The following is a 23,793-nucleotide window of genomic DNA, read 5'->3' as shown; positions in this document are numbered from 1 at the left end:
CCCCCCCCCCCCCCCCCATCTGATGCATCTGTTCTGTCCGTCTGACATCCCGGCAGATGAAAGGCTGCACGGTGTAAATACAAGGTCAGTCCCATTATGCTCCACTGTCATTATCTCCACCTCAGCTTCCGCTACCACCACAGCCTGTCATTAGTCACTTAGCTTGCTAGCGCTGTTAGCTGTTAGTAATCATTACCATGAAGAAGCCATTGGCTTGCCAAAATGAGAAATTCGGCAGAAATGTTTTACTTTGCATCCGGTTTATCAGTTTGTGTTCAACAGATTTTTAGCCACGCTAGTGACAAGACTCCAGAGATGGCAATTCCGGTCTGTTGGTTGGTTCCAGCACCTTGGTCCAGACTAAAATATCTCAACAAATATCAGATGAATTGTAGTTATATTGTACAGATATTCATGTTCTCCAGAGGATGATTCGTACTGACTTTTGTGATCCCCTGATTTTTTGACATTGTTTGACATTGTTTTAGCTGTAGACTCCTGTATTGTTTTTTCAAAATTACTTGAATGATTGGATAAATAACATCAAATATGGCTAAACTTGGAGGTAGAAGCTTGACGGTTGTTTGAATGTACCAATAGCCTGCTAGCCATAGGTAGTTCAGGTCACCATTTGGTTTGAACTGCTGAAGTAGCATTGAAGCAACAGACTACTCAATCCTACTCATCAATTCTATAAGATTCAGTATAAGTGTGTAGTGCTATAATAATCAGGATTTTTGTATGTGCTCTGCAGTAATCCTTCTTATCATTATACAAGTGTGATTAAACCTGTTGTGGTGTAAACCGAGAATGATTTAACACCAAAGGTACGACACTAGCCACAACACAGCACAAATAACAAGGCACAGATACACATACAAAGGCATAACGCAGAGACCAAGTGACAGAAGGCAGGTGAGAAACAGAACAGGTTATCAGAGTATGCACATTACAATAAATTGTATATAACTAACTATTATTATATCAATACTGTCACAACACTACAATAGGTACAAATCCTTAGAAACAATAATCAACAAGATTATTATATATTCTTAACTATTAAGAAGTTATTGCCATATTTGTTCATTAGGAATGAATGGGGAGTGACTCAATGAAATGGGAAAGACACTTCAAACATTTGGAGGATTCTCGAGTTATGGAAAGAAAACGACAGTAGTTTCTGTACCCTACTTGGCTTTGTGAAAAAGTGAGATAGAAGTCTGGCTGATACAGAGTAATCTAAATTCTATATAAAGTAATGTTTAAGAAAGAAAGGTAGAAAGAAAGATTACAAGTCAGTCTATGTAAATAATCAGTATCAAGCAAAACCAGAATAAAAGTGTTAGGGTGATCATAACCGTTTACAACAAGCCCATATTGAAAAATATATTTGATTCTTTCTTCTCTTTTAGCCGTAAAAAGTATTTTAAATAAAAACAGATTTTGGTCCACATAAACGTTGAGTAGCATGATTGCTCCAGAAGTTAAAGATAAAGGCCTTCAAAGCTTTTATTTTGAAGTGTAAACATTTTTGGTCTTATTCTGGCCAAGCTTGATGCAGTTACATTATGCTGGATCTATGGGGTCAGTTGGAGGCTCAACATTAACTACAGGAAACTGAAGAGTGAAGGATGATAATAAAGGGATGACAGAGAACAAGTGGGTCTGTGTACCTCCGCCAGGTCAGAAAAGAGGACTTGACTGGCGCTTCGCCTCAGAACGTCCCAGTAACTCCGCGCCACAAACTCCTGACTGTCTTTTTTTAGCACCTGTAGGAGCGGTCAAGCAGGGCCAGGGTCAGTTCACCTACAATTCATCCGCTTTAGGAAATAGACTTCAGCTTCCAATATTCACTCTATCAAATCTTAATATATTTACAAACAGATCATCACTACACTACATTTGCAGTACATGTACTGCATATTCATGATTTCATATTTGCTTTAACTGTCACTATATCCTGGCAGTACTACATGAATCAGATCATCTGTGAAAAAAATCACATTTCTCTGCCTCCTCCTGGGGCTTCGAATGAAATGAGAAAAACAACCAATCAGAGCCGAGGAGTCTCTAACGCAGTGTCAATGACAGCACGTGAACTGCAATCAAACTGTAAAACTAGGCAGCGCTGATTAAATACAAATCATTTTTTCTGTTACTGCATTACCTATTTCTCACATCAGATGTTTTCAGAAACATATTTTGTACTTTTTTAGCTATAAAATGATAATGTTTGCTCCAGCAGCCAGTGGATGGTGCTTGGTTTTAGCTAAACTTGGCCACAAAAATTCCCATTTTACAGCTAATATGTAAACAATATGTTGCTGAAAACATTTTAGGTGAGAAATAGGCAATGCAGTAACAGTTTTTAACCACAATTTACGAGCAGTCATTGACAGTGAGTTAGCAAATCCTCAGCTCTGATAGGCTGCTTTCCTTCGGGCACGGTGGAAACTTGTAATAGTGTTGTATAGTGACAGTTTCTGCAAAAATAGCAAAAACTTATTTTTATAAAACGCACCAAGTGAACCTTCAATAAATAGACTATACTTGATCAAGATAATTCTGATCTTGCGCTCACTGAACTGCCTTATTTGGCAACCCCCATCCATTCTATTTTTGCCAAAATGGATAGAGCACATTGTAAACTATAGGCACTCTAAATTATTTGCTAACCGTACATTGATTAAATGCTGTTTATTAGGAAAAATGGCTAATACAAGTGGGGAGGAAGAAATATGTTCTGTCATCAATTCAATTATAGTAGTAATATCCATTTGTGATGTTTGATTCAACTATAAATTCACACTATCCACTGTAAGCACCAAACGTAAAAACCCATTAGTGTCAAACAAACAACAAACACAAGCCAAATTTGAAAAATTATAAGGGTAAAAAAAGTATATCTAAATGAGCTCTGAAGCTAGTTCACAACTCTTTCCCCTTAAAAGCATGTTTTACTATATTTCCTATAATCGTGAACCGGCTGAACATAAAGTTGTCCAACTCCACAAAAAAGAGCTGCTTCTGTTAAAAGTGTATCCTGCCTTTATAAAAGACAACCTGACCACCCACTTCGTCGGTCTCTCCAGGGAGAATGCAGCCATTTTAACATGACCCTGCACCGCTCTTAACTTCACAGTGACAATGTAGCTATCCATCACAACACTGACAAGGCAAGGAGTGTGTGTGTGTGTGTGTGTGTGTGTGTGTGTGTGTGTGTGTGTGTGTGTGTGTGTGTGTGTGCATCTGAGAGAGAGAGAGACAGAGAGAAATAAAGAACGCACATAGTATGAATAGAGACTACTGGCGGGTAGCCTCCAGTTACTGGATGTGTACACTTCCTCCTTAAGCCTCCATCCTTCTTTGCTGCACTATACTACATCTCTATTAGTATATATGTATTACCACTCAGGGTGGGCAAACTTCAAAAATGGTTATCATTTTATATTAAGTGGAAATTAAGGGCAGGAAATGACCTGTTGCAGTGTGCACACTATTGCAGTGTCAAAAATCCATTATTATTATGGTGATTTTGGTTTCTAGCTTTATATGGGATCAATAAGTTCATCTGTAATGGAGCTTTTTCTTTTCTTTGTTCAAAATTTAACAAGACAGTCTTAATAGTATGTTCAAAATAAATATTTCTCTCAATTGAATTTCTGTTTTAAAGTAACATGTTTAATTTTGGATGCCACACCACTCAGCAGACACATTTACCCTGTTTTCTTCCTTTATGTATGCAAGTGTGAATGTGCTCACAAAATAGAAGCAACTTTCTGTCTGTAGCTCAGACCTCCTTCAATAAAAAATATCCTCCTCTCTCTGTGAGTTAACAAAAACCCCAACAGGAACAAACAGCTTCAAACAAACAGCACGTGTCCAAAAACAGTCTAAAAGGGACAGTGTCTGATCGGGTTTAGAGCTTTAGAAGGCCTCAAGTCATTCTAAATCACATCACTCTCTTTTTATAAGAGTTCATCTCTCCTGGACTGGATCAAGGGTTAAGAATTTTTCAAAGACCAGGTCAAAACACAAAAGTGGGTGACAGAGGCATTAGACAGTCTTCCACGGATCCCAATATAATTGACATTTGCACCCAACAAACCTACCAGAGTGCCTTGAATTAAGTAAAATAGTCCTAACAAAACAAAGGGAATTTTAAAGGATTTGCTAGATACCCAGCAGGTCGTGAAACTGGTGTTGGATCATGAGATTTATTATTTAGGAAATCTGTTAGTAAAACTCACCTATTACATGAACTTGTTATATGAACCTATTATATGCTGAATTATCCCTGTTCCCATATCGCCCGACATCCAATAAATGTAATTTAAAATTTCGAACTATTCATTTAATCATATTTCCCATTAATGAGAAATGCAAACTCAAAATATTCTGTCAATTAAGAAATATTACTACAAAATAAGGGTAAAAAAACGTTCTAAAAAATAATGACAGAATGACAGTCGATCACAGAGTTCAGGAGAGGTTCTAGATATTCTGCAATATTGTTCTACCACTGTCTACCACTTTCTGTCATATTTGCCGTATGTTTGAGTAGAACTACATGAAGCAGGTAATTAAAAAAAAGCAAATTCCGGCTCCTCTGGCACCACCTACAGCCTGTAGTGATTTGCAAAAGTCACCGCTCCCTGTTCAGATATACCAATCATGGCCAGGGGGCGTGTCTAACTGCTTGTTGATCACTGCTCATGCACACACATTCGTTCTCCCTTGTGGGGGGAGGGGCTTAGGAGACTGTTTGGGCTTTAGCAAAAAGGGGGGGAGGGACTGAGAAGTTGTCCATGTTCAAATTCTTTGGCTATGTCTTGGATCTTCACAATCCTACCTACAGCACCTTTAACCTTTGATCATATTCATGTTTAAGTCCCCATTGTAGTTTTGATGATTTTCTTTAAACATATACTGCTTTTTTTCCAAATAAAACCATGTAGAATGTAGTGACCAGCTGACAGAAGCGGCTAGCGCTCTGTTACTTTAATTATCCTTATATCATTTTCTTTAACAATTTAAAGAGGAGGAGAAAGGAGACTAAGGGGTTACAGTTTTAGATACATACGCTGTTCATGGGGGCAACCTGATATCCATAGAGCTGCATACTCTAACACACAGAGAGAGACACGAGGAAGAGAAAGAGGACAGAGCATGCAGTCAGAGAGGAGGGAGGAAGAAAGAAGACATGTTAGTACATGCAGAGAGGTTGTGGATACGCTCTGCAGAGGGATGTCATTTTCAACACATCTGTGATTACATTTTTGATTTGACATCTGTTAGTTTAAACATTATGTTTCTGCCCATGGTCATGTTTTTACATAACAAATAACATCAACAAACCTTCTTGACAATGCTCTCTTAAATTCCTTTTTTTTAAGAATTATGACCAAAATTGCCAGTTTATATGTGAAAAACAAACTCTTTCTCAACTTACTTGACAAATCACATCAACAAATCTTTGGCATTTCCGTACTAACTTATCTTGATATTAACCGACATATATGCCAGCAGCAATATATCTGTAAAAATCAAAAACTCACCCAGTCTAACCAATTTATTATTTTGGCTGTAATTCCACATACAGGTTTTATATTTTATTAAGATTAAACCTACTGTACAATAAGCAACCAAGCCTGCAGGTATAAACATAAAAAGCATAATTCAGAGTAGTAAAGCAAGGTGACCAAAACTTAAATCAAAGAAGTGTTAAAAAAGGACAACGTCTTTTAAGAGTGTATCCAATTACACAGTACAGAGTAAAAACAGAAGAGATACCACATTGTCAGAAACTTTTACTATGGGGCAGCATGCACTCATGGTTACATAAAGGGTTTAGCTAACTTTAATACTTGCTAAAATACAGATAATATTTAAGTTGGATGATGATATGTTATTTTCAATACATCCACAGTTTAACACAGCATTCATGTTGTGTCATCCAATCTACACTCATGGATGTATTAAAATGCCATTTTAAAAAACAGTAATGTGTTTTTTTTTACTGTTACATTAACCTCCAGGACATTTTCTTTCAAGTTTACCCCATTGATAATAATTAATGGTTGTTTCACTGCTGGCTGTAGTAAGGATGATTAGTGAAAGAATCTCATTATCATTATGAATGTGCCTTTCCTCCAACAGACAAACACACCCTCGTCCCACATTACCAACTTTCTTACCAACTGTGCCGACTTCTCAGCATCTCCTTTTCTCCCTTTCTTCTCATTTTTCTTCCGGAAGATCTCCTGAAGCTGTAATGAGAGAAGGAAGGAGGATCTGGTTCAAAGCCAGATTTAAAACTCTGAAGCTTAAATGTTCATATGTGTGTAACATTCACTGAGTTCACAAAGTTGCACACTTTTTCATGCTGGTCTATGATGTGATTCAAGAGTTGGCCTTTTGACAACACAATTAAGAGAGTGTTGGTTTTCTAGTTAGGCTTCTCAAAGGACTTTTGGTTGCATAAATAATGAGGTAAGTCAAAGTTCAATCACACTGGGCAGAAAACTTGAGCTGTATAACTATCAATCATATTATATATTAGGGACAGTAACTGGCCGTAGCTTTGTATTTTGCTTTCAATGTACTGGCCAAGGAAAACATCATTAACAGCAACTTTAGTCTATTCACTAAACAATTTTTTATTCACCAAATTGTATTATCGATTTGAATTAATAATGTGAATTAATAATGTTACCTACAGCATTACACCAAACACCACAGTATCAATTATAAAGGGATGTTGTGATCAATAAAGTACCTGACGTTGTTCATTATGGGTTTATTTGAATTAATATTCCCTTCATTTGACCATAGATGTAATTTTTAGGCAAAGTCTGAAAATCAGAGCCTATCACCGAATCACTATCAATGTGTGTTTTTACATGTTTTTCCGGTCCTGCTCCTGCCCACTCCCTCCCACAGGATCTTCAACCATTACCACCACCTCCCGCTGGTATACCATCCCACTCCCACCAGCCTCCACAGGGATTCTGATCACTTCCTGCCTGCAGTAGGGTTTTCAATAAAAAATCTGTTGGTCCCATCCCACAAAGAAAGCAAGACACATGTAGCCCTTATAGATTTTTTATCTAAAGAAATACTATTACAGTTAGGCTATTCAGATGTTTTATTTATTTATTTATTATTAACTCAGGACAATGCACATTGATGAACCTGCACAACAGTACACGTAAATGAGCCAGATTGTAGCCCAAGGGCTAATTTCCATCTGCAGTCCAATAGGCAGGTTAGAGTTACAGTAAAAAGACATAGGATAGTATGCTGTCTTTTGAAAAAGTAAACATAAAATCCACTTTTAAATGTAACAAAAAAGCAGCTTCAGATTAAGGCAGTGAGATTTAAGGTACATAAGAGATTTCTAATTGTCCATCCCTGTTTTACTGATAGTCACTTTGCACTGATTGTCAATATCTTTAGTATCTTAACCTTGACCTTTTGTGATAGGAGAAAAAAGGTGATGGTAATAATAACAGTCATGGGATGGACTTTCTCTCAGTATCAGAGACTCACCACCAAGAACTCCCTCTTGCATCCCCCTGTTGCCGTCTGATCAAACATATTGAAAGCAATCTTGAAGCCAGCATGGGGCTCTGGAGAACAGAGAGGAGAGCAAGTAGGGTGATGTGTGTGTGGTGTGGTGTGTGTGTGTGTGTGTGTGTGTGTGTGTGTGTGTGTGTGTGTGTGTGTGTGTGTGTATTAAAGGCAATTCTGCATCCAGAAATAACATATACAATGGCAAGTGGCATATAGGCTAGACAGGAGTGAGATGGGGCATGTAGGTACATCTAAAAGGACTATGAGTTACAGTTAACATCTGACTTTTTCACTCTAGCCATTTCTTAGTGATCAAGTCTACCAAATCAGATAAGGCTTGGGTCACTTTATGTCTTTATTCTAGAAATACCAGCATGCATATGTTTGCTACAGATTAACCAGAAACAAACTGAGGACATTTTTGAACAAACCCAGAGTTGTTTCTACTTTAGTCGTTGCTGGTCCTTCAACCCAAATAGGAAGTCCAAGATATCATGCAGTACATAATAATTTGATATCATTATTGAAACTCATGCAGGTACAACATGTTTGGAACTGAATTTCAGTTGTCAAGACCAGTTTTTACAAATCCACCCTTACTGTATCTTCCCATCTGAATTTCCAATTAACATTGTTTAATTAACATGCCTTTCCTCATTAATGTTTTCAGGATTAATGACAGCTCTCTCATTTGATGTGGACACCCACTAAGCTACACTAGACAACACCTGGGATGTTCTCTAGGAAGAAATGCAGCTGCAATTTTCATTTTAATCAGTTAGATAAAAACTTTAAACATTGACACTGGTCTGGTGAGTGATCATTTACAGAAAAGAAAAAGCTTTTAATTTCTGACTTTTAGGGAAAGAACGGCATATATATTTAACATTTTGGAAGGTGTAATGGGTGGTATATAGTGCAATAAATTGCTCAGAGAGTAACAAGTGCAGTTTCTTTTTTCAAGCCTCACATTCCTTTCTATATTTAATTTTGGAAAGGCTGTAAGTATTTTTCTTCTTCTCTCTGTCTCTTTCTCCATTTCTGTCCTACCTTAAGGGGAAGGGAAAAACTACCAGATTTGTGTTATAATAGAGTCTTGTTAAATTCTGGGTGGGCTTGAGTACATAGTTCATAGCATGTAGTTAACCTTTCCCCCAAAACAGGCACATTATACTGCTACAGTAAAGTGAGAGAAAGTTTGAATAAATAAGGAGAAAATGAGGTGGAGAAAGTGTGGAGAGACTGAATTGACTCACTTGTCAGGATGCAGAGCAGGAACAGGTACTCTGTGTATGAGATGATGCCTAGTAAAGAGACCAAGACAGAAAGAGTTAAAGAAAAGGTCACATTCAGCGCGCACACACACACACACACCACACACACACACACACACCACACACCCACACACACACACACACACCACACACACCACACACACCCACACACACACACACACACACCACACACACACACACACACACCACACACACACACACACACACACACACACACACAACACACACACACACACACCACCACACACACACACACACACAACACACACCACACACACCACACACCCACACACACACCACACACACCCCACACACACACACACAACACAACCCACACAAACAACACACACACACACACACACACACACACACACACACACACACACACACACCACACACACCACACACACACACACACACCCACACACTCACACACACACACTATCCACTTCCACCCTTTTCATGAAGATAGCATCTTAAAATGTGTCTTCTGGAGCTTTAGCTGCCAAAAGCCATTTGGCCACACACCGTTTCTTTTTCTACACCCCAAGTGTCCAAAGTAAAGACACTGGCTTGTAGGGGTGTGTGCATGTGTATGTGTCTGTGTTTAGATAAGCAAGTGAAAAATGTTTCAGGAGGTGATCCTTTCTTGCTTCAGGCCCATTTAGGAATCTTTGTAGCTCTGTCTCTTCTCTCTCTCTGTCTATCTCTCTCTCCCTCTTTTACGCTTTCTGTCTGATCGCTCAGATAGTTCAGGGTGACTTGCTTGAGTGTTACGGGAGACTGCTTTCCCATGTATGTGTGTGTATGTGTGTGTAGGTGAACATGACACCAGCTAAAACCAGTGTAAGCCTTGTGTTTTCCTGATGCCTGACTGCTTTGTGTAGAGGAGCTGGTTTGGAACTGAATTCTTTTTTCCCTCCATGTAGCCTGAGCTGTGTGAAAACCAGGGGATACACTCTGAAACTGCTCAAGTTTCTAAAATACATTCTGTATGTTTATACTCACACACTTTGTGATATTCTACTGATTAAAAGGGTGGGTAAACATTAAGTCCCAAACAGTAATTATCACCATGAGAAAAAACTTTCCAACAAAGTCAATGATCAGTCCAAACAAAATTTAATTTAGTTTGATACTACGTTTGCTATTTAAATATGTATCCATTATAGCAATTTTTTTATATTTGCTTGTTTCTATACGTTTTAAAATATTGTGTTTGTCTAGAAATGGATATAATAATAAGATGATAGTATGTCAAAAATAAAAGGTCAGGTTTATTTGCATAAGCCAATATCACAATTTCTCAACGGCTTTACAGCCCCATATCATAACTGTTTCTGACTAAGACAAGGTTTTTTTAAGAAGAAAAGATATGGGACTGTTCTAGTTCTAAATAATGCTTTTAACACCAGTAAAACATAAACTCATTACAGGTACATTCATACAACTGATAAGATTGATGGCTGACAATAAGGATTTACAATTGAGCTGTAGTCTGTCTTGTAAAGGCCCAGAATGCTATGGTATACTCATAATCACGTGACCTTGAACTCATCACATTGCTGAATATATTGGATGTTTCTAAACCAAAGTACTGTGCCAGATAATTGTGTAACACAAGGCCAACCAATACCGACACGTTGTATTGCCCTCCCGCCAAAACACAGTCAACAATGTTCAGGCAACACTATGCATTCCTTTGTCTGACACATAGCTATGTCATTCTTAGAAATCCAAAGCCATCCCAAGGATTTTAACTGTTCTCGCTCATAATGGCATGAAGAGGAGCATGTTTGGACATCAGCGTGCACGCATGCATGCACACACACACATATACAGACACACACACACAAATTTGAATAAATGTGTGAATAAACAAAACAGTGGTTTAGAGGTAACAGAAAAAATACATTAAGTAGGGAGGTCTGTGTATGTGTGTGTATGATCTTTGTAACATGCCATCAGCAATTTGAATAGACATGCACACTCTATATAACTACACTGTCTCTTTCCTCTTGTGTTCATTGTGTTCATTCCTCACTCTACTTAGTCTGTTTTTCGGTAAATATTTGTTCCTTTACACACCACTTCCCTTTCTCTCTATCTCCTTTTTCATTTCCTCTCAGTTTTTTGTATCTGTTTTTTTCTCTCTATCTGTCTGATTAAAAAAATGATGAGGCCAATGCTCCTGGATACTGGTCCCTTAAGCGTAAACACAACACACACTCACACACATTAGTAACAAGGTGTAAAACATTATCAAGATAGAGAAAGAGAGTGTAAGTTGTATTTAGCAACTCCAAGTGTGTGTGTGTGTGTGTGTGTGTGTGTGTGTGTGTGTGTGTGTGTGTGTGTGTGTGTGTGTAGGAAAGCTACAATGAAGTGGAGAGGACAGAGGGGGGGATGGGAGGAGAAGGAGCAGGGGTTTATTTTTAGTTGTTTTTTCAGCAGGTTGTTTGAGGAAGGACAGCATGGCTTCAACCCCGATTAGAGACAACCAGTGACTGACTGATGACTGACTCACACACACACACACAAACACATACAAACACACAAACAAACACACACAACACACACACACACACACACCACACACACACACACACCACACACACACACACACAACACACACCACAAACACACACACCACACACACACAAACACACACACACACACACACACACACACACACACACACACCACACCCACACAAACACACACACACACACAACACACACACACACACACACCACACACAAACACAACGCTATTTAGTCACAACATCAGCAGGTAAGCCTGGTATTCATACAGACAAGCCACTGCACTAAAAACTGCAAAAATGCTGTAAAATGTTACAACTTTTCATCACTGATGCTCATATCAACAGAAAAATAAGTTGTACATACTTACAGGAAATTAGTATATTGAGTATATCTATAAAGCAAATGAACGTAATGGCTAAGCAAAACCCAAATCCTAATCAAATGACATTCTCTGACCTTGTTTTTATCTCACTACTTTGTAACAATTAAATCAGTGTTATTTATGTGGTGTGTGTGTGTGTGTGTGTGTGTGTGTGTGTGTGTGTGTGTGTGTGTGTGTGGGTGGCGTGTGTGTGTGTGTGTGTGTGTGTGTGTGTGTGTGTGTGTGTGCTTGCGTGCGTGCGTGCGTGTGTGCGTGCGTGTATCTTCTCCGACCTCGTTCTCTCAGGTTGCGGAACAGTTTGGAGGACCCTCTCCACACTGGGGGAGTTTCTGACAAAACCTTTTCCAGCTCCTGACAAGCGCACAAAAACACACAATTTACAAGTGAGTTGCCTGACATACACCATATAACTACAAAACTTAATCTTTAAAATTCAAACATGACATTAACATGGACAGAAACTGAGAGCGAGGGTATCGTGCCATGGAAAGAAGGAAAGAACAAACAAAACTATCCATCTTGACATGTTATTTATTGCAGTATTGTATCTAAACTGTTTTCTTGCAATCAAGTAGAAGAAAGAAAGCAAAGAACCATTTGAAAACATGTCCATTGGATGTAAATAGGTAACCTGTGGAGTTTGTTTTACCTCTGTTGGCACTATGGAGCAATGTTTAATTAGCAGGTTTCCTTTTGCTTGTATCTCGTGCTGTACTAGAATGGCCATGTGAATGACACAATACACATTCAAGCTTCCTGTAGAGAGCAGTAATGCAAATGTGTACTGCATGCAAGCCACGCTTTCAACTAATAAACCACTGGTGGAGGAAGTGCGCAGGGAAGGCAGGGAAGCAAAGCACCCAATTTGTGTTGAATGAATGGATCAGAGGTTCTGTTTTTTGTTTTTTTAATTTTCAGGCCTGGAATAGCATCCAGTGTAAAATGCAGTGTGTAGGCCACTAAAGGCTTCCTTCATATGTGGTTTCTTTACATATAGTGACAATGAAATCAATAATGATGTGGTATACACTAATGCTATTATACATGTAGATTATTATTATACCTTTACATTCACACAAAGAAACTCTTCAACAATCCTGATTAAATCAGGATTTTAACTTGGCAGAGTCTGCAACAGATGTAACATGCAACAGAGGCCTGCAACAGCAAAAGAAAGACGCATTAAGAGTGTGTCTCCCACCTGTTTGGCCAGGGACCTCCAGGGCCTCTTGACTGCCAGAGAACCAGACAAAAGAGAAGAGAAAAAGAAGGGAAAGAGGAGAAGAAAGTTTGGGTGGGCTTGGTTAGATAGCATCTGTATGATCTAGAAATGGGTCTTAATGTGCTGGGTACAGTCACAACACACACACACACAGACACGCACACACAGTAACACACACACACACACACACTAACACACGCAGACGCATTCACTTTATATACACTGTCATCATCACAGGCCCATTTGTACAGTCTAAAGTGCCCCGTGCTTGTCTTTGTAGTATGTGGAATGTCCCTGTAAAAGCACATGCTACTTTTGTTCTGTTTTATACAACAAAGTTCATCTAATTCAACTTCAAAGGGGGCATTAGAGGATGTCGGCTGCTAAGAGGGTATGTGTGGCTGTATCCTATGTAAGCGAGCCGATCGTAGATATAAACACACATACAGGTGCGCAGTTTGCACGCAATACAATATCATGCCCTCTGAAGAAAGGAATGGTAGCTCTTTTAGACGGGCGTTTGTGATAACCTCATCTTTTAAGGGCATTTTTAAACCAGTTGTCACAAAGTATTTACTGGTTAAGAGGAAGGGTAAATGTGAGCAACTGGAATGTGGACAAGTGTGCGTGTGCGTGTGTGTGTGTGTGTGTGTGTGTGTGTGTGTGTGTGTGTGTGTGTGTGTGTGTGTGTGTGTGTGTGTGTGTGTGTGTGTGTGTGTGTGACTAACATTAACCTCAGACTAAACAATAGCTGTAAAGCCATCTGCTTTGAGGCTGGCTGGCCAGGGCTAATCTGTTACAACTGGCAGCAGGCTGACAGAAACAGCGCAGGCGTTTTTAAAGTGTTTTAAAACTTGGTTTCAGTAAAAATTAAATGGATATTTTACACCTGGCACTGACAACCATTTTGGGACATCAATTTTCGATCAGAAATGATCATCCAAAAATTGGTTGTCAAACTACAAATATGGAAACAACAGAAATATAACTTAACTTTAATATTTGGAACTGGCCAGCAGACAACTAATAAAATGGATATTGTAATATGCTAAAACAGCAGGATGAAACCGTACTGTTTGAAAAGATACATTTAATGCATGATGTCATATAAATGTAATCCATCAAAATCTGGGCACAGTCCATATATAAGCCATACGTTAATGCCAGGTAAAAATTGGACACAGTCAAAAAAATAAATATAACTGTAAATCTTCAAAAATTAAAATGGCTTGGTTTTTTTTTAACTGAAGTTCAAAGACACTTTGGGCCAGGAAAACATGGACTCTACACAATATACAAACAAGTCTGGATATAAACCCCATTCATTTTATTATATACTGTCCCAGACCAAGAGTTTTGAACTCAAGTGTAAAAGCTCATTTGTGAGTCAGTGAAACCTACTTCGAGGTTCGTTCATGGTGACCGACTCGATGAAGTTCTGTGGAGTCATGTACAGCTGCCCATCATACTCTACAGAGCTAAACATGCGGAAGCGATGCTCATGGGACGACATGTACACGTCTCCATCCTCAAAATCAAACAGACGGGCCTGCAGACACAAAAGCAAAAAAAACAAAGTATTACTGTGTTATTTTTAGGATATTTCTTCTAATCAAAAGATTTTAAGGCGGCAAGCATTGAAAAAAAAAAAACTACAAAATTACAGCAACAAAACAGTTATTGGCAAAGCTGGGGGGCAGGAGACAATGCAATCAAAGGAGTACACTTTAGTTATTTCATTAATAATATATTTCTGACAATATTAACATCAAATTAAGTGTATTATGTGTGTGTGGCGGTCATGATGTCATATTACGTGAAAAATGCAGGCTATAATAAAACGTATATGTAAAAATTTACTTTTACAATTTATCCATCAGATTTAAATATTTCATTTGCCTCAATGATTATAGTTTGAATGTGACTTCCTAATCTATCAAAAAGGAAAACTATCTGGCCTCTCACACAGACACCCAAATCTAAACTGCTTTTGTACGAAAAGATCCATCTATTCCTGGCATCAACGCTCTCCATTTAGCTCTCTGTGATTAGAAACAGTCAGCACCTCTGGCGCAGTACAATAAAAGGAGAACAGGGGCACACACATGCACACACACACACACACACACACACAACTACACTGTCACTACTTTCTACTTGATTAGCATCTCTCCGTCTGTAAGAGGCCGGGGATTCAACTTGATTAGCTGCAATGTAGGAGAGCTGCTACGCCAACAGATTGTGCTGCATGAAGCTGTGTAATTAGCGGAGAGGTTTCCAAATTTAAACCTGTTTGGCCGGAGGCCCCAGCGCACTGAGGTTCCTGCTCAGCTCAGCTAACATGCTAATGAGCACGCATATTCATTCATAAAGCTTTGATGCTGTTTTCCCCAAGGGGGCTTTTGAAGGCATGAATAGGAGATGAGTGCTAGGCTTCATAGGAATGCACTGTAATCAAGTGTAAGAGTACAGACGCCCATGGCTTTGACTCTCACTAATGAATGAAGTTTTGCAAAGGCAGCTAGGTTCACATGCCATGCTGCACAATATGATGTAAAAAGTAATGTCAGCTCCTTGGAAAAAAATGTTTTGAAATGGCATGCAGTGTGGTACCCTGTGTTCTTGTGTAGTTCTACTGTCATGTAGCCACTACTCCGTCCCTGTCGCCTAGTCTTGTTCTCCTGACTGCATAGCAGGTACTTCAGGTGTTTTCCCCTCAGGCAACCCAGTGTTCTCCATTCACAGCTGCAGCTGTCCATCTCTTCCTCAGTTTTCTCAGAGTTAAACTGGCCTAACCCTCCTACGCTCCCTCCTGAGATCAAGTTTAATTATTTCAGTTTAGAGAAATTAAAGTTCAATCGAGCTCAGGTCCCAGCAGATATCAACCAGATCTTGAGTCTGTGGTGTCAGAAATTGATAACACTGTAATCTATTTTTTTGTTGTTGCTAGGCATCATACAAATACAAATTGGAAGTAGCAGTTTTCAGTGTGATGCTTAATTTGCCTCTTAGCGTTGAAGATAATGCTACAAGTTTTGCCAGCAGTGTCTCACTGTTTATTTTACTTCTACTTCATGCTCCTTTCTTCAGGAGTGTTGCAGATGGTTGTGTTTCCCTTTTCCCACTAGAGTTATTGTGTTCCCCTAGTAAGGTGGAGCCAACTTGTTCCTTACTCAGGTCTCCTGCACGTCTTTTTATAGACTCTCCTGCTTCTGAACTGGCTCTCATTGATTCTAGTGTCCCAGCAGCCAACTCTTTTATCCCTGCACTGCAGTGTGGCTGTTTAGAAGATCTAACCTTGCACTCACAACCTGCATACTTTACATGATTGATGGCCATTTTAGCACATGTTTTAGATTGATTTACTATCCTCCAACAAACCACTGGTATCAGTTCATTTCAGTAGGCCTACAAAAAACCTGTTATTTCATTATGGCAAATACATGTTTAATCAGCATTGAATATCTTTGGAAATTAAAGTCTATGTTTTCTCTCATTTTCAAGTTGTAGCTTAAATTAGCTCTTTTCTGTCATACAAGCATAAGACCAGACTCTGTATTAGCAGATCCAATATCAACTCAAAATAACTTGATCAGGACATACCTACTGGTCATAAAGCAGCTGATATGTATAGTAAACATATGCTCACATGTTAGATGCTTAACATCCGGTGTCGCTGTTAAGTTAGTGGTCTTTATGACATGTGAATGTGTTCTGAATATGATGGATATTCTGTTGCCTCTGGCTTGTGTGATTTATAAACTAATAGAGCATCCATGGTAAATTTTAGAAGGTACTTGTACTTTGTTCACATTTTATGGGCCAAACAATTTTTTTGGCCCATAAAATGTGAACAAAATAATGAACATATTTCTAAGGCCTAAGGTGACATCTTCAAATGTATTTAACAAGTCCAATGACCAAACATGGAGAGTTGTTGCTTGAATCAATTATCTACAATCAATTATCAAAATGGTGCCAATTTTTTTCAATCTCAAACTCAATCTAGGTACAATAAATTTACTCAAGTACTGTCCTTAAACACAAATTTGAAGCACTTATACTCATTACTTGAGTAGACTATTTATACTATGTATAGGTAGGTAAGGTTTATACTATACCTACGTGCAACTTTACATATCTACCCCGCTACATTTATGAGGAAACTACTTTTTATTCCATTAACTGAAGTTAGTTTACATATTACAGATTTTTTTTTACCTTTGACCTTTAAATGATCTGAAGGATCTGAGTACTTTTCCACCACTGAAAACTGTTTAATTTAAATAGTATCTTTCTGTATGTTAAGTAACTTAACAACGTGTTACTCTTGAATTCAAAATGTTGCTGTGAGAAGTTCAAACAGCTGCCTCAATGACAGTAACATACTCAACGAGCTATCATTTCAGCACCAGCTCGTGCGGAGAGCGCCGTTCCTGCATCTGCGCGCGCACACCGTCCTGCAGCCAGACAGTGAGCACACAGTTTCCACTGGATGAGCTGGAAATGAATGACATAGTTTATCCGCCCAAGAGGAAAACATATAAACTGCCAGCCACGCCATGGATACAAAACACTAGTAGGCCCGTCTAACTGGGCCGATGTGGTTTCATTTTAGTGGAAGGAGATTACTTTTCTCTAGTGGACTGTCGTTTTAAATCTAGCCTAGCCTACTCCACAGTCCTTCACACCGAGATCCCTATGTCAACAGTGAGAATACAATTTCTGCCAACGACCTACCATGTCGCTACGTGTCACTTAAAGCCTTGTTACGGTTTCAAACCGCAGCGCCAGTTTAAGTCAGCCTCCTACCTTCTCCTTGGCTTCAACGGTCGGGATGGACGGTAGCAAACCGCTGATGCTGTGACTCCCCATCCTCTTCCTGCCTCTGCCGACCGTCATATCGTTGTAGAAGTAGAGCGCCACGGCGCCTCCCGTTGCAAGACACATCCCGACAGCCAGACACCTCCGTGTTCTTCCTCCCCTGGCCGTTTGACCACCAACGAGCTCGTTTCTCGCTGCCGACAAGAGGTTCAGCTTACCGGCCAGCGCTGCCACTCTGCGGAACGCGGCCATTACTGCTGTAGTGGCTGCCGCTGCCGCTGCTGTGCTGCCGTGATTATAACTTTGCGGGCAGGACAAACCTATCGCGTTTCCTCGCTCTCATCGCGAGATGTGCGGGCACCGTTGATGCTGAGGCAGAGAGCAAAGTGCCAGTAGAAAGGAATTGATGCTCCACTGAGTGAGAGTGAGAGTGAGTGATTAATTTCAACCGTGGACCATTATAAACCAGAATGAAGTCCAAGATAAACAGTGGCCTCTATTCAACCAGTTTACATGAGTAGAATTTTACGAATACACTGACATGAGGCTACACATTAAATTCAGTAAAGTGCTATGGCTAGACCTGTATGGCAACATAGCCCTAATGACTTCAGTTGATAGACTACATCAATCCTAAAGTGTAATTAATCAGCTGGAGATCATATTTTAGCCTCCCGTCATATTGTCAAAAGTGGTGGAAGAAGTAATTAGACTTTTGTTTATAAAACAATATCAATAGACTCAAAGCTTTAAAATAGCCTATAATATATACTCTATCACCTAAGTAAAAAACATTAATAATAATAATAATAATAATAATAATAGTAACGGCTGTCAGATAAATGTAGTGGAGTAAAAGTAGGCTACCGCATTTCCTCCTCAAAAGTGGTAAAGTAGAAGTAAAGTATCATAAAATTGAAATACTCAAGTACAAATCACCTCAAAATTGTATTTAGCCTAAGTAAATCTATTATCAACCATCTCGGTTTACATTAGGGAAATTTTAAGTGACTAATGATGTCAACATTAGTCAATCTTTTTTTTCCATTGATGGTCAGTGTGGCATCACATTTCCAGTGAGAAGTTCAGGATCAAAGGAGCAAATGGAGAGCAGATATCAAACAAATATCAAAGATGAACTCTTCATTTAAGTTTTTACTTGTAAGACTAATGTTAACCTGATGGGGCTTTTCTTATGACTTTGATGCTGAGAGAATAAAGGGGAGAAGTCTAATAGATGGGCCTGTCACCTGTTCACACATGAAGCACGGTGGATCACTATAACCATATGAGCCCCATTTAGCCAAAACTTTAAAACAGATCAAACAATGACTATCAAACCCTCTTGGTACACATAAACCCTTTAAATGGCTGAATATGAAGCTATTAAGCCCTTAATTTGTTCCTTTGATTTTTTGTTTGGTCACAATCCAAACAAGATCAACAGCCTATTAAAACAAATGGCTCCCTAATTGGGTGACTGATGGAGATGCCTAGCTATATATAAAACATTCAGTTATAACCAGGTTCTGAATTTAAATGCAACCTGGCTGTGATGGGAAATGTTTAGTAAATATGCACACTTCAATATTTGGTTTATTTATCGCAAGTCCTATCATCACAGTATTGAACAATGTTATTGCACATTGCAGATTTTCCTATCATGCAGGCCTAGTTGGAACATTGTTGGGATACTGTAAGTACAAAACTCAACAAAAACCTAGATGTAGCTGTTAATGCAAAAAGTTGCATACCTTTGAGGGATTTCAGTTAACGTACCTGTAGAAACCTGTGAAGGTCTTCAAGTCTTAATTCTAAGCATTGATTAGTTTCTTGTTAAACGATAGAACAATCTTGTTTATAGATAAAACATTTCTGTCCATCCATGTGACCCCTTGATTTCTATAATAGCATTAAAAAGACACTAGTGCCGATTGTGGTATTGAACAGGACTCGGTCTTGGCTTAGTCTGGACTTGACTGGACCTGGTTTTAAGACTTGACTTGGAGTTGATTAAGTTCTTGACAACAGCTCTGATTTCAAGTGCCTATTTAGGCTAAAGAGCTCCAAGCAGAAACACATTAGGTACTGCACACCCCCATTTGATAACAGTTTGTTCAATAAGGGAGCCAAGTGTCAGTGCAAAGTGCTAGTGGAGAGGCATTGATGCTTCAGTGAGTGAGAGTGAGAGGGAGCAATTAATTTCAACAGAAGACAATTATAAACAAGAATGTAGTCCAAGATAAACAGTGGCCTCTAGTCACCCAGTTTACATGAGTAGAATTTAAACAATAAACCGACAGGAGGCTACACATTACATTCAGTAACATGATATGGCAAGACCTGTATGGCCATATAGGCCTAATGACGTATAGTTGAAAGGGCACATTTAAAGGGTAATTAATCTACTGGAGATCATATTTTACCATCATGTTATCAACAGTGGTGGAAGAAATAATTAGACTTTTTGTTTTATAAAACAATATCAACGCACTCAAAATTTTAAAATAGCCTAAAGCCTACTCTATAGCCTAAGTAAAAAATAATAATAATAAAAATAATAATACTAATAATAACTGTCTGCATTTCCCTCCCAGCAGAAACACATTAGGTCCTGCACACCCCCATTTGATAACAGTGTGTCCAAGAAGGAGCAAGTGCCGTTTTGGTTGATTTTTGAATCCCAGACCTATCTGGGGTTAAGTAGTGAGAGTAAATCTCTGATTCTTATGCATTTTCTTATATAGATTAAATATATATGAAATTTAACCAGTCTACATTTTGATAGGGGCCTCTGAATCCTGTTTTTAAGGACCCTAAGAGTTACTAGACCCTTGTTTGGAAACCACTTACATTAATAACCTCTAGGCTATTTAGGCCTATTCAGTTATTCCATTATCCAGGCATTCGATTAGGTTATAATTTCTGTGTGTGTGTGTGTGTGTGTGTGTGTGTGTGTGTGTGTGTGTGTGTGTGTGTGTGTGTGTGAGGGGGGTATGACCCTGGGGGCCTCATCCTCCTCCTCCTCGATGACTGCTGTGGTGGCTATGGTTGGCTTCACTCTCTTCCCCGTGTCACAAACAAGGCTGTCAACCAACAGAAATATATTTTAAAGCAAGGCATGTGACCCTGGGAACTTGCACCTTTTGTGGAAATGTGGCATTGTAGTTGAAATCTTCATGTGGCCTGATCGATATCAAATGCGTGAGGATCTGATCAGCCTGCGGCGATTCTGATCGATCTTGTCCCCTCTAAAAATAAGGGATTTTTTTTCCTGGTTATAAATACTAATAAAGCGAAGGAAAGAGGGAGAAGCACGCCACCATTAAGTGCGTCTGTCTTACAAACCTATGCACACAACCAGTGCATATATCCCCACACAACATAGCCCATATAAATAGACGAGCACACCAGCTTTTTTGAAAACCACATATGCCCACACTGCCTCCGTCTTCCTGTCATGCTGGAGAAATCGACACGAGTATAAAATGACCTGCGTATAGCGACCACACAAACACCTCTGCACCTTCAACTCATTTATCAACGCAACTCTCAAGGGAAGGGGCAGCTGCGTGCGCGTGTACGTTTGTGTGCACGACCGCGTGTATGCGCCAAAATCAATGACATAAGATGGAACATGTTCCCCTGTGCCACTGCTCAGATCAAACGACAATCTAAACCAAACATGTTTGACCACAAGCAAAGCAGATCTGAACAAATGATAATGCATGAATGAAGAAGAGTGGTCAAATTTAACATTTTTTTAGTGCTAGTTACAAGTCAAAATCCCATATTTGACAACCATTCAATTTGATCAAATCCTATTTTACATATCTCCCATACAAAATAAACCACAATCTAACGCAACATCATGTTTTGTTTTACAAATAAAATGAATAAAGCAATATAATTTAGTCTGCAATGAGTTCAAGGGTGTTGTTCCTTACAGAAAGTGACCAATATGGTATTGCAGTTGTTACACAAATATGAAATGTCCAAAGTTTTGATCAATAAAAATTTATGCATATCAAACTTAGTTCATTTGCATAAAGAATTATCTGCTTTTGAAGCTTTCAAGTGTCAAGTGTCGGGGTATTATCCAAGCTTGCAGTTCAAACAGGTATATTCCCCTCTTGTGGTTGTTATTGCCTGATCCCCTTACAAGATCCCTGCACTTTGAAGCCTCTGTCTTTGATTCGTCTTTTAAGACCACAATTAAGGATATATGGGCTCCTGCCCTGTTCAAAGCACAGTGGAAAGATCAATGAAGGGATCGACAGTCAAGTGATGTCGTTTGCACAGGTGTGTGTGTGTGGGCGCGTGTACGATTGTGTGTGTATGTTTGTGTATATGCGGGCGCTGTAAACGTGCGGCTGGCTTACATAAAAACGGGGGCAATAAATCAACAGTCGAGTGCGAAAATTACGCAAATGGGGGCTTTCCTCTCTCCCCCGCCGCACCTGAGTCATTTCAGAAACGGGGGCGTGGGGTTGTAAAGCGTTTAGGGTAGGCTAATGGCTATATCACTTTCATGCTGTTTGACATATACACACACTCTCTCTATGTGTCACACACAGGTTGCAGCTGAGATGCGCACTCCCCTCTAAAACATCCACTAACAGTTAAATCTATAACACTGAATGAGCAATATGACATGGCGTATGTGCGCTTGAGTGAAGCGGTTGTGGTGTGATGCAATGGGAAGTGAGGGGAAAGCCTGGCATGGTAATATTTTTTTAGTTTTTTATTTGCTCTCCAAGTGCCTGCGCTCCACTGAAACTGAACATCAAAGGTGAGACAGGAGAACGATGAGCATAGGGATGAAGGGGAGCAGATATACGCATCGGGGGAGATCGGGGTGCATTTGCATTATAAGGCAACTCGTGGTGAATCTCCAAGGAGTGTTGCGTTATATAGCCTAGATGTTGTGTGCAGTGTACCCATACCGGTCTCACTGCGCTATATTCTGTTGCTGGAGGAGCTCAGAGAACGGAGGCGACAGCAGAAATAAAAAAGCTGAAGTGAATTGAGGAAAAACAGAGAGAGAGAGAGAGAGAGAGAGAGAGAGAGAGAGAGAGAGAGAGAGAGAGAGAGAGCCCTGAAGTGCACCGGAGCAAAGGGGAGTATCCCGAGGTGAGGAGGAGAGAGAGGGAGCGGACAGGACCTGAGAGAGGGATAAATAGCAGAAGAAGAGAGGAGAAGAAGGGACACGGGCTGCTGCAACCGAGGATACCTGCACACATCTAGATAACGCGGGAGTTTAATCTCAATTAGATGACAATCTAATTAACGGTGCTGCATGGTGACTGCGCCAAAACTCGCACTCATTGGGGATTTTCTCCTCCTGTACGTCTAACTTTTCTTTTTCTCCGCTTCACGGACTGACCCTGGCTGGTTCGTACCAAGGCTCTGTGCTCATCACTTGAATCTCCTGTGCTGTAAACCAGATCGGCTCTTTTATTTGTGATGGGGGCAGCGGCGGAGGTTGGGAGCTTCGTCAACGGATTTCTGGACAGCTTTGGCACCGCGGGTGCTGCTCCGGCTCCCGTTGGCTCTCATTTCGTTCTCACCCCAGCCGGAGCGGTGGACTACAACTCGGTGACCGGACTGATGATGGGGGGACAGGGGCAGCAGCAGGACCACCTGGTGTCCGCGGAGAGGCTGTCCCGGAGCCTCGCGGACCTCAGCCATCTGAAGGGGATTCTGAGGCGGCGACAGCTCTACTGCAGGACCGGCTTCCACCTGGAGATCCGTCCCGACGGCACCGTGCAGGGCACCAGGAAGGACCACAGCAGATTCGGTACACACCCCTTCACATATAAACCTATTTTCATTATAGTAGTGGTAGGCTATTAGTATAATGGGAAATTTCTGTTTTAGGGCTCTACAGTAGACTGACAGTTGCCTTTATGGTGGAAGCACTGGAACACACACACACACACACAC

At 39.9% G+C, this 23,793-nt stretch overlaps 2 protein-coding genes across 13 annotated transcripts in view; one reads left to right on the top strand and one right to left on the bottom strand.

The window, feature by feature from the left end:
* LOC116698320 (calcium uptake protein 3, mitochondrial) overlaps positions 1-18,155 on the bottom strand; it is a 29,518-nt gene extending 11,363 nt beyond the window's left edge. For 4 of the 12 annotated variants that reach the window (XM_032530191.1, XM_032530201.1, XM_032530285.1 and 1 more), the window contains exons 1-9: positions 17,836-18,155; positions 14,425-14,572; positions 13,003-13,034; positions 12,074-12,152; positions 8,835-8,882; positions 7,555-7,634; positions 6,201-6,272; positions 5,087-5,128; positions 1,677-1,772 (exon numbers count right to left, since the gene is read on the bottom strand). In XM_032530191.1, the coding sequence (XP_032386082.1) occupies positions 1,677-1,772; positions 5,087-5,128; positions 6,201-6,272; positions 7,555-7,634; positions 8,835-8,882; positions 12,074-12,152; positions 13,003-13,034; positions 14,425-14,572; positions 17,836-18,099 (861 nt within the window). In that variant the 5' untranslated portion in view covers positions 18,100-18,155. The remainder of the gene's footprint in view (positions 1-1,676; positions 1,773-5,086; positions 5,129-6,200; positions 6,273-7,554; positions 7,635-8,834; positions 8,883-12,073; positions 12,153-13,002; positions 13,035-14,424; positions 14,573-17,835) is intronic. The other 8 variants (XM_032530212.1, XM_032530230.1, XM_032530236.1 and 5 more) reach the window with 5 other exon arrangements.
* Positions 18,156-22,889: 4,734 nt separating this feature from the next.
* LOC116698585 (fibroblast growth factor 20) overlaps positions 22,890-23,793 on the top strand; it is a 3,255-nt gene continuing 2,351 nt past the window's right edge. Inside the window, exon 1 of the mRNA XM_032530565.1 lies at positions 22,890-23,647. Within this exon, the coding sequence (XP_032386456.1) occupies positions 23,314-23,647 (334 nt within the window). The 5' untranslated portion in view covers positions 22,890-23,313. The remainder of the gene's footprint in view (positions 23,648-23,793) is intronic.

The sequence above is a fragment of the Etheostoma spectabile genome, chromosome 2, assembly GCF_008692095.1.
Source record: "Etheostoma spectabile isolate EspeVRDwgs_2016 chromosome 2, UIUC_Espe_1.0, whole genome shotgun sequence".
Classification (NCBI taxonomy): domain Eukaryota; kingdom Metazoa; phylum Chordata; class Actinopteri; order Perciformes; family Percidae; genus Etheostoma; species Etheostoma spectabile.
Note: the sequence above shows the minus strand (reverse complement) of the source record. Positions and strands in the feature narration are given on the sequence as shown.